Genomic DNA, 12315 nt, shown 5'->3' with positions numbered 1-12315 from the left:
CATTTAACATGGGCTTCAATTGGAATTCCATAGAGCATATTATCAAGCCCATTATCGCCGTTTTAGCGGCAGTTTTCTGCTGCTAAAGCGGCGATAATTTTATCGCCTGGCTTGATAATATGCCCCCTAGTTCCTCAATCACACGATCTACACCATCTGATGGAATATCACATTATTTCGAACATCTCACACAGAGTTAGCACTTGCATATGAAACATGGGGGCATATTATGCATATTATGGAGAAGTGTGGCTCAATGTGGAGAAGTGTGGCTCAATGGTTAGAGTGGCAGATCTCGATGCAGAGCACTGGTCCGGGACCAGGGTTCAATTCGCGGCAGGGTCTCGGGCTATAAATTCCTTGGACCGGATATTCTCGCCTCAGTGCCTATTCTAATCATGGGTCCCACGCTGCAACTCTGGGCAATAGCTTGCTTAAACTCCACAACGGCCCCAACAGTGCTGGGATGCCAGGCTTCACCATGGGTGTGACCAGGAGTGGACATTTCACACGGAAAGCCAGGAAGGGTTCCTTCAGCAGTATGAGTACAGCGCTGAGATACCCCTAGGGGGGATTCGGCGCTATATAAGCACATACACATTTACATCATCAAGGATGGCGTTAAAAATTATCGCCGCTTTAGCGGCTGCTGAAGCGTCGATAATGGGCTTGATAATATGCCCTTGTGAATTCATATAGAAGCCCAGGTTCCGGTGTGAACATGGGCTTCTATGGGAATTCTTCAGGGCATATTATCAAGCCCATTATCGACGCTTTAGCGGCAGTTTTCTGCCGCTAAACCGGCGATACTTTTAACACCGTCCTTGATAACATGCCCCATAAAGAGTTGATGCCCACGCTCCCATGTGCCCTCTGCTCCCCCCTGTACCGACGGCGAGGTTTAATGGCACTGAGATGAAGGCTCAAATGGTCGTTGTGCAAGGGAGGCCACAATTTTTAGCAGCACGTCACCAAAGTTTGGGACACCGGTGCTTAATAATCATTCTACATAATTAATACGGTACATTTGAAAGATTAGTTATTACTTTTGCTAGATATCCTTTCCTAACCACAAACGCTCCCCCAGTCCGTTTGGTACGCGCCTTTCAATGGGGAATGAAGCGCCTATGACTTGAAAAGCAGAGTGGGAAAGAGCTCTCCTATAGGATGATGGATAATATCCGAAGAGTTTTGTCTAAGTTGGTGGGAGGAGTTGTGGTCCGTACAGCCTACAAAGGGAAACAACTAGTAGAGACATCATTCCTTGTGAAACCTCCTTTCATGACTGGAGTTAAGCACATAAAAAAAATGCAACTAGAAACAGTTTCATCTAAAACATTGAAAAAGTTTTGGGTTTCGAATCACATGCAGAGTACATACAGCACAGGCAGCAGCAGCAACAAAAGCATAGGAACACACAACACAGCAGCACTGCACTATTCAGTTACATGAAATGTTCTTCACACAAGTACAATACAGGCAAAACACATAGGGCTTCATTTATGAGGAAGTTATGCAGTGCAGCTCAGCAAGCCACCCTACTGCATGCACTGCATGACAGGGAAAGGACAGGAATGCACCATATTTAACCCCTTCCACGTGCGGCAAATTCTGCCGCGATCCGAGGGGGTGGCGGGGCTGGGCGTGGCGCTCAGGTACCCAGGACGGCTCCCAGCCGTCATAAATCACGGTGGGCGTGTGCTCATGACGGCCGGGAGCCGTCCGAACTCCGCCCACCAATTAATTTGCCTTAACAGGCGGGGAATTAGCCGCGCGTGGGCGGAGCGGCAACGGTCGGACGGCTCCTGGCCGTCATGAGCACACGACTACCGTGACTCATGACGGCCGGGAGCCGTCCTGAGCATCAATGAGGTTAAGACAATACGGTGCATTTGTGGCCTTTTCTTTGTGCTGGCACCCTCTTGGCAGCCTAGTGCCAACGCAGGCACCCTTGCACCATGGTGCAACGGTGCCTGTGTTTCATGCAGGATTGGTTTTTAGCAGGAAGGGGCCCCTTCCTGCTCAAAACCAATCCTTGGAGGCAGACAATAATCTTAAGAAAGTTGTAGAAGTAACAACTAGAAAATATTTTGACTGGTACTATGAGGTCGCATTTCGACAACCACTAAGTACTCACTGTGTTGGAACACATTTCGATCAGTTGCCTACGTTGGGTGGTAATGCAGCTTCACTAAAGGCTGTGTTTCTTGTTTTGTGACGTTGACGTTTATACACAAGAACAATCCTTTGTATTTAATACTACTAACACTAGTCAACTGCAGAAATCACACTGTTGAGACATTCTGTATTTATCAGATCCTTTTTCTTCGAATGCATGTGGTCGATGTATTTGCAGCCCCCAGGTGACCAGTACTGGCATATGGCAATTAATTGATGTGCTGACAACAACTAAACTCATTATAAAGGTCTGAAAAACACAGATAATACTGATGTTTTAAGTATTATCCCACTACAGATTCTGTCCAATCTGCTATAAATTGCGAAGTGATCCTAGTCTTTGTGCGACTTCCGTTCACATGTGGCACACCCCCCATTCCGGGTACATTTGCACATTTCTACTGCACTACAACATTGCACCCATAGTACAGCCTCTGACAGTCCAGGGACGTAGCATCATGGGGGGTTGTTTGGGGTGTTACACCCTCCTAATAAATGTATTTTCTGATAAATAATTCGGGACAGCTGCTTTCAGTTGGGTATTGCGAGATGTCAGTCGGATTTCAACAGTAATTTTGACATAAACAGAAAAAATCACGCAACTCTCTCTCACAATTTTGTGTTTTCTCTCTTAGTACTAAAACCCAGTCCCCATTCCTCTTCCTTTCCACTGCCACTTAGGCCCCTCTTATGCACCGTGCCTGTCATATAATGTATTTAAGCATTATATGCCAGCCTTATTATCAAAAAATCTGAAACTCACTCCCCCCAATCTTACTGACCAAGCTATGTCCCTGTCTGACACTAAGGGCTCAACCACAATTTCAGTCGGAGTTGCCTGGGACCGACACCGTTGTGGTCTCGGGACCGTCTGACCTCCGGTCGGCAGTCCCGACACCGCAATCACAATACAACTGGACATGGTGCGGTCGCATACTCCCATTTCCTTATGGGAGCTTGTGCTGCGGCCATAACCCAGCCATAGCACAAGCTCCTAATGAGAAATAGGAGAGTCTGTTAATCCCTGCGCCAAGTGGTGGGCACCTCAGGTGCCTCCCAAACGGTGTAGGGATTAACAGAGGGGCACCATAAGTGGCCCCTAACTGGAGGCTGCAGGGAGAAGGGGGCCCTGTTAAGGTCCATCAAATTCACTTTCCAGCAGGCTTCCCAAGTTGAAAAGCCCGACATGGAAAGACTGTCAGAAACTAAGCATCATGATCCCAATGGCGGAAACCATCGGAGCCCGTCGGAAGCCAGCCGGAATGATCAGCCGGTTTCAGTTTCAACTGCACGCATTGTAATGTCAGAACTGAAACTGTGATGAGGTTGGGAAAGCCTCCGACCATGGGCCTCATTGTAACAAGACCCCAGATAGAAATACTTATGTTGCCATCCTGAGGGAATGGCCTAGATGTGTCGGCTGGACTGTCCCATGTGGAGCCGGACAGGGTGGTTTGTATATGGTTAGTCACTGTTATCAGCAGCACATAAAGCAAAAAAGTGATGGACAGGAACGCAGCCCAGAGTAGTGTCCGGCGGCTGAGATAATTTCAGGCGTTCTTGTCCACGGTTTCTTATTTTCGCTCTAAAGGAATGTGGACAACCCTGGGTACGAACAGTTCTGATTTTTCTTGTCTGCATTAAACGTCTTTTTGTCAATCCATGCGTAAAAAACAGCACACGATTCAGCACTATCAAGATGTGGTACAAAACAAATGATCCAAGAAAAAGCGCCATATCTGTTGAACAGACAAAAAAAGTCTAAGGCTGTTTAATGTAAAGCAGGGGCGCACAGCTAGTCCCGTCGCACAAGCAGCCCCTCGAAGTATTTTTTAGCCTGCTAATTTTGTGAAATTCCCATTACAACGAAGCTCCTGTGAGCCACATCTACTTAAGAGAAAACCGGATTATTACTATCAATCCACGTGCTTTGCTTTTGCTGCATCACTGGCACGCGCACCAACAGGAAGCAGAGCAGAGTCGGAATCATTTGCCGCTGCTTTATGGGGTGTGAAAAACGCAGGACGATGGCATTGTCCTGCTCAGTGCGGCAGCCCTGATATCACTGAGCTGAGCCTCCACCCAGCCTGTAAATATCAAATGTGACAGAGCAGGCAGATGCCAGGGCATGTGGATGCAATTGCATCCTCTGATTGCCGCAGAGATTTACGCCTCAGTATTGACAGAGGGCGCGTTATATGTACTCATTGCATTGCTTTATCGCCAGGCCCCCGAGCGGAAGGCTGCAGTTTGTACAGAGAGCTCCAGAACGTTGTGTCTAATGAATGCGCACTCGCCAAGTGGGCGGAATGTACTTACAATGATGGGGGTTCAGTGTTTTGGCAACAGGAAGTACAGAGGAAAAATATACAGAACGATGAGAAAGCGTCACTGACTTGGGGAAGAACTAATATCTGAATTGAGCCCAGACTTTTGTTTCACATTTCACATTTGTACCTTGAATAGAGGGCTACTGTGTACTCTCTTGTGTAATGTGTAAGGTTTATTGCTTTGGGATGTGCAAATCTGCAGAATGCCTCACATAACCAAATGCAACATGGCCAGGCCTTTAGAGGGGTGGGAGGTGGTGACAGTCCCTATCTGTAAGGAATGGAAGGGGGTTCTCTCTTCATGCTTCACAAAGACACTTCACCTTTTTGTTGATCGGCAAAGTCTGCCATGGATGTGTTTCCCACTGTAAAGCACTTTGTGTGGGCTGCGCTGGACATATTGGACACAGGGAACCCCTTTTATTGGCTGTCGACTGATTTCAGGCACTGCGGCCAATGGGGATGTGCTTAGGGTTGATCAGTCGTAAAAGCAGCCCTGCCGGGATGCCACATTTACAGTCTTATGTGTGTGTACATAATCTGTCACTGCAGTGAGCTAATGGTCATGGATGCTGTGGCTGAAAGGATGGTTCTAAATATTCCCTTGCTAGGCTGGCTCAGAGCAAGAGGCGGCTTTCATCTGCCAATACAACCTGATGTCCCTGGCCACTTGGCCTCTATGTCTGTTCGGATTATGAAATGACAATGTTTAAAAGATATTGTTGAGCGTCGCCAAATATTAAGAAAGGTTTTGTACCAGTTGATGTATACTGTCCTTTAAAACAAGAGCTGGTAAAACTCATAGGTCTGGCTTTAACTTGCTAACACATGGAACGCAGGCACGCACAACACCACGCAGCCTACTTGTGTTGTGTCTCTGTTCAACTGGCTTTTTTCTGTGTATTTAAAAGTACTTGTGTTTAAAGACAGCCCCCCCACACATTTACTCTCGTGTTCTATCTAGGTGGAAGATGTTGTGTCCTAGTGGTAAGATAGTGGGGTTCTGAATGAGCAGAACAAGGGTTCATAAGCTCAGTAGTTCCAAAGCCGCAGTCGTGCATGAAGGGAGATACAGATGCTGATCGAGATGCTGCAGACCTCGGGTTCAGGAGGGCAATTGTGATATAATGTGTAGGAAAAGGTTCGCTGTATTGAGAAGCGGTGACATTACAAAGGGAGTGTGGTGTGAAAGATGTATGATTGTGTTTCAAATACCTAGCTCTGCGGATTGTTTTAATAGGACGTGTTGTGGGATCTGTGATGCCAAAGAATAAGGATACTTAGTGGTAATTTGCACTTAATGCAGGTGTTCCAGCTTTGGTGAGTGCATAAATATTGAAGTATTGAAATATGTTGCAGGGAATCTTATGTCAATCATTCCAGTCAGCGCTTGAGCCCTTGTGTGGTGGGTCCGTTTGAGTGCTATTGTTTTTGTGTACCTGGACTGGATTGGCAGGTTGAGAGACAGTGGGTGGCGGGGGTTATTATGAGAACTGTGGGTTTGTTGTTTGGCAGTAAGTGTAGGAGCAGCTTGTTCTGGTTCAGGCTACCTGGAAGGATGCTGATATTATGCTGTTTGATGTCATCCTCTGTGTGTGCCAGATAATGGGGAGATGAATAGTGGAGGATGGTTGTTTAGTGTTGGGCAAAGTAGCAAAGTAGGGATGAAAAGCATGGTATCAATGTTCACCTACCTACCCATAGTGGTAGTTTTTAGTGACTTCGGGGTATGAAACAATATTGTGAAGGCATGATTTTGAGTGGATCACAACCTTCCCATTCTCATAAAGGGCGATGTGGAGCTCACATTTCTGTAACTGATAACCTGAGATAGTATGATTTAAGCATGGTGAATTGACCCACGAGAGGATGTTCTTAATAATTCATTAATAGCAGGTACAAATTTAAGAAGCCCTGTATCAGAATAGGGTGTTTTTCTCTGATTATGGTTTATTAGTTGGCCATGAGGGCTTGCTATATTTGCTATTTAAGTGTGATGCTGAAGTGCTGGGGGAATATCGAAGGCACCCTATAGCCTATTATGATAAGAAGCTCTCCATATTGGCTTGGTGGCAATAGTAAGACATTCACAAATGTGTATTCTATTGATCTTAGGGTGCAGATTCAGTGTGGAAAAGCTGAATCGTACAGCCACAGAGTATCATTCAGTACATAGAAAAAAAAAGATTAAGATGTCGTATTAGGTGTAAAAATGTGCAAAGCCAATTTGCTTTTCTGCTTGGTTATCCCAGATTTTTCACTTCTTTCTAGATCTAATATTTGCTACAATAAGAACTCTGTTCTGTGACACGGCTATTCAGTGTCTCAGTTTGTGTCTTCTGGCCCTAAATGGTATTGGTAAAATTGTTTTCACCCAATTGATCAATTTAACTTTCCTGTAAGGACAAACTTGCCAAAAATATATGGCTTCTAGTAGAAACAATGTGCTCCGCTTGGACTTCAATTAAAAGACACTGCAGTAACACATGACAAGGAAAAGTGTGAGCCATATAGGATAACCTATTTTTATAAATTAATAAGTAACCTCTAAAGTGGGCATTACACACCCTTAAGACAAGGTGCTAATGTATAAAAAATGTGGCACCCTTACTTTAAAAGCGGACTCTTACAGTGACTGAAGCCTAAAAGGCAATTTCCAGTGTGTAGATTGAGCTACATTTTCGAAAGAAAATGCTTCAAAAGTTATTCAAATGTATTTTCCACTCAATTTTCAAAATGCGATTTAATGGTAGAATCTGATTTTTGATAACTTTAGTGGAAGAGTAACTTTCTAAAATTTACTTTAGTCTTCTGAGCCACTCACAACATCTCATCAAACCTCCATGGCTGTGATACACATCCTTAGCAGGGAGAGTTAACTGGCTCCTGTTTTTGACCACATGAAGAACAAGGTAGTGTTAGCTCCTGGCAATGTACCACGGATTACCATGTCAACGTTTGGACATTGTCTGGTGAGAACGCAGCTCATCTAGATTGGGGAGCTTAAAAGAGAAATGCCTAGTGGCAGAAGGATACTGCTATATTGAAATCGGGGCTCCAGAGTTTTACACGAACACCATGAGAAAATGCTGCAAAACGAGGTATGGGGACTGCAAAAAAATTGTTTGGACTTGGCGGCAGAATTTCTCCAACCATTGGCAAGTGCCCAGGATGAATTTCCACCTGAGGAAGAAGGCTCTTCTGGAAGAAAGATTATTCACAATTCCTAAGTAGAGGACTCCCTCAAGGATTCAAGAACTGCTTGAAATTAACAGGCACTTCTCTGTGTAATTACCAGCTGCTTGTGCCGAATCTCCCTGGGGCTGAGAAAAATTACTCAAGAAATTTGTTTGGCCTGACCACGCTGTGTTGTTTGGGATGTTAGCGGCCACCCTCCCAAATGAATAACACAATTTCTGACAGTGTTTCTTACTTTTGTGTGACAGTAACCCGATATGTAAAGTCACTGGTACTTCAACACTGTCATGAGTGTGGAAATTATTTGGAAGAACTTAACAAAGTTATGTGCAAAATCACATTTAGGGGCCGATTCCAATCCTGGAAAAAGGCCGTACGAATCGTCATACGGAGCGTTTTCTATGTACGACTCATACCCGGTAAACTGTCCGTACAACCTAGGAAGTACGATTCGTTCAGAAATCCTATTTCCCTACGAATCGTACAAAAGTAAGTAAGTAAAGTAAATTGATACATGTATAGCGCACTACTCACCCCCAAGGATCTCAAGGTGCTTGTACGATTACCGCTGTGGAACCCATCCTGGCTTTCCCTGTGAGGCGTCCACTCCTGGGCACCCCCAAGGTGGAGGCCAGACATCCTTAGCGTTGTGGGAGATTAAGCAAGCTATTGCCCAGAGTTGCAGAGTGGGACTCAATGATTGGAATAGGCACAGAGGCGAGAATTATCAGGTCCGTGGAATTTTTGAGCCCAAGACCCACCAAGGTGGGGAATTGAACCCTGGTCCCGGGCTAGACCTCTGCATCAGGGTCTGCCGCTCTAATCATTGAGCCATACTTCTCCACAAAAGACCAAATGGGTCCAAAAAAACTACGATTCTGATCCGGAACAGCCTGTACGTGACGTCCGTACGTATTTAAGCAGCGTTTTATGGCCCAGCAAGTAAGATTCGTCCCTACGTCACTTCGTACGGCTCTTTTTTTACGAAAGCCAATAACAGCGGTAAAAGCGGAGTCCCAAGGGGTACGAGTCGTACAGGCATACACCCCTGTGCGTTGTGTATGTACGGTGTGTACCCCCAGCACATATGTACGCACCGTACCCCCAGCGCATATGTGCGCACCGTACCCCCAGCGCATATGTACGCACCGTACCCCCAGTGCGTATGTACGGTGCGTACATACGCGCTGGGGGTACGGTGCGTACATATGCGCCGGGGGTACGCACCGTACATATGCGCTGGGGGTACGCACTGTACATACACGCTGGGGGTACGGTGCGTACATACGTGCTGGGGGTACACACCGTACATATGCGATGTTGTTGTAAGGTGCGTACATATGCATGGGGGGGCCTGTATGACTCGCACCCCGGGAACAACTTTTCCCGGGATACGAGTCATACAAACTTCGCTTCGTAGCGGGTAAAGTAATTCCCCGTGTACGGGACGTTTTCTGTACGAATCATAAATCGGAAAGCCGGTCCGGATCGTACTTGTACGCTCGGACTTTATTTTTACGATTCGTACGGAAAAGTGTCCGGGTCCGTCTCGTACAACTTTTCCCGATACGATTCGTACATATCGGGCCGATCCGTATGTATTTTTCCCGTACGAATCGTACTTCACGGGTCGGATGTGACTTGTACGATTCGTACGGAAAAAAATACGGATACGAGTCGTACGGAAAAAAAAATACAGGATCGGAATCGACCCCTTAGTGGTGCAAAAAGGTATTTCTACAAAATCATTAGGAGTATGGAAACTCTTAAAAACAAATACATATAGCACAAAATTGCATTTAAGTGCAAAATCCCCCAAGGTGCAACATCAAGAATGCACTCTACGTGCAAAAGCACATCTACATTAGCGATAGGATTTAGGAATACAGTCTATACATATCTGCAAAACCATATATATATATATTTCTTTTTTAGTTCAAAGTAATTTATTAAGATTTTACAGAAAGTTAGGCAGTTGTAAACAAAATAAATACACAGTAGGAAAGGATGGATACATCGTGGGGAGGGGGTGTAGGCTGTGCATAAGATGATGCAGTGGACATTCTGCAATATTGATTGAACAGTGTAATGCATATAGGATATAACATTGACATGTAATTCTAGATAACACATAGGAAGCATAGCATGATATTACAACATGATATCATAATACATATGGTATTGGCTGTAATACCATGTATACAAATTGCATACCAACCTTACAAAACAGGGCTAGACTGCATAACTTCCTCATAAATGAAGCTCTATGTGTTTTGCCTGTATTGACCATATTTTTGGGAGGAAAATCATATGAAGGCGCAAAACCTCCTCAGCAGGAGTGTGGTGGGAAACAGATCACATTTACCTCCATCATCTTTACAGGTGCAAAATAAACCTAGAGGCATCATCAGTTGGACTATAGAGACACTTTTAAGTGTCAACACATAGCGAGGGACAAAATTACATTAACCTTGGTGCAACATCAGCAGGAGTGTTAAAGCTCAAATTAGAGGAAAAATCACAAGTAAAATCACCTTTGAGTGCAAAATCACATGTAGAAGCAAAAGGAAAAAAATAGGAATCTAGCTGCCTATGACAAAGATAATGGTTTCCAGTTGCATCCTCAATTGAAATGCCACGCCCAGGTTTCCATTTCAGGGGTTATGGCATCGGAAGGAAGAGATGAATGCAGTGAGTAGAGTTGGGGCATGAAAAACCTATTTCAACTCAGTTTCAGTCCAATTAAAGACAAGAGGACATTACGCTATCTGGTAGCAAATGGCACATCTTATTTTGAGAATGTTGTTGAGTGGTAAGGGGGTGTGGTAAGTCAAAGAAATTGTGAGAATGTTTGTATGCCATCTAAGTGGCATTAGAAGTGAATGTTGGCACTAGGGAAGTCATTATAGTTAATAAAGAGAAAGGGGCTCCGAATCTTGAAGGATGTTACCAGGGAAAGGAGTAGGTGATAGTTGAGGTGTGCCCCACAAAACAGGCATAAATCAAACAGAATGACGAGACAATCAAATAGTACTACCTGTATTACTGAAAGAAGTAAAAGTGTTGAGTTTTTTTGCTGTTCACACGTGATAATATTTCAACAAACAGCAAAATGATGGAAGGAGTGCTTCAATTAATCTAAGAGGTGACTGCCACATTCCAGCCCATCGCTAGCTAGCCATTTAGCCACTGTAGAGATAGACTAGTCGTATGTGAATCAGTCTTGGTCCTGCTCCTAAAGGAACAGCCTCATTGATTTTACAATGTCTTTGTTAAATGAACTGTCTTGGTAAGACTTGTCTGAGGATATAACTCATATTGGGCCAGATTTCACTAACCCTGGAGATACCAGAACTCTTGAAGTTTTGTAACTCCAAGGGTGGGTAACAGCCATTGCACAGGCCACTACTAATGAGGGTCTTAGATGGGATAGCTGTATACTGGTTTGTTGAGTTGTTTAAACCTAATGCATGAACTCTGATGATATACTTTGTTTTATTTTATTTTTTGCAGGCATGGAGACAAACTCAACATATAACATGCCGCTGGTTCAAAGATCTTCAAAAGAGAATGAGACAGTGTGCATTTTTGGAACAGGTGATTTTGGAAGAGCCCTTGGGTGTAAGATGCTGCAGTGTGGCTATAATGTTGTGTTTGGAAGCAGGAGCCCAAACAACGCTAATCTGATCCCAAAAGGAGCAGAGGTCCTCGGTCATCATGAAGCTGCTCAGAGATCCGGAATTATCTTCCTTGCAGTCCAAAGAGATCATTACTCTTTTCTCATTGGGTTGGCGGATGTCCTCCAGGGCAAAATATTGGTTGATGTAAGCAACAACCTCAAATTAAACCAATATCCAGAATCCAATGCAGAATACCTTGCTGAGTTGGTTCCAGTAGCTGAAGTGGTCAAAGCATTTAACACTGTGTCTGCCTGGGCGCTGCAATCGGGCACTTTGGATGCAAGTAGACAGGTAGGAATACATGTGGAAAATTGTATATTTATGGTCAAAAAGAGCAATTATTAGCATTCGTGATCTAGCATGCAGTGATAAAGCAGTTTGCATTCCATCACATAATGCATATGGACAATAGGTACCGAAATGTTCAATTGTCTTTCAGTCATGCAGCACCACCAAAGGAGTCTTCACATAGACATACATATACCTCATATCTGGCTGGAACATGCCTGGTGTTATAGACGCTATTTATGATGTATATTGCAATTTGAAAGCAGTATGACTTTGAACTATTTTATCTTAAATGTGGTCCCTCAGACAAACGCTGGACCCCTAACTGTTTCTTCCATCATGTCTCATGTGACATCAGGTCACTTTCTCATTACAAGTACAGTAAACCAAAATTCTTGTTGGGGTATTAGTCTTGTTTGCTGTCCAACAACGACCCCTCTTGTTGGAACATAACTATCAAAGACATATACATCTTCCTGCTTATAGTCCCCATATCAAAAGCCACACATATGATGATATGAAACTCCTCCCTGTCGAGCTCTTATCTTTGCCCCATGTCCTGGCACTGACACAAAGATTGCTGCCAGTGAGGCTGCTCCCAGCACAACTGGTTCATACTGCAGGGCACCTTTAAGTTTCTT

At 44.4% G+C, this 12315-nt stretch overlaps 1 protein-coding gene across 2 annotated transcripts in view; it reads left to right on the top strand.

Annotated features, from left to right (window-relative positions):
* The window catches only part of LOC146789339 (metalloreductase STEAP4-like), an 81903-nt gene that overhangs the window by 36390 nt on the left and 33198 nt on the right, over positions 1 to 12315 (top strand). For both annotated transcript variants that reach the window (XM_085631184.1, XM_085631185.1), the window contains exon 2: positions 11220 to 11677. In XM_085631184.1, the coding sequence (XP_085487310.1) occupies positions 11222 to 11677 (456 nt within the window). In that variant the 5' untranslated portion in view covers positions 11220 to 11221. The remainder of the gene's footprint in view (positions 1 to 11219; positions 11678 to 12315) is intronic.

This window comes from Triturus cristatus, chromosome 10, assembly GCF_964204655.1.
Source record: "Triturus cristatus chromosome 10, aTriCri1.1, whole genome shotgun sequence".
Classification (NCBI taxonomy): Eukaryota; Metazoa; Chordata; class Amphibia; order Caudata; family Salamandridae; genus Triturus; species Triturus cristatus.
Note: the sequence above shows the minus strand (reverse complement) of the source record. Positions and strands in the feature narration are given on the sequence as shown.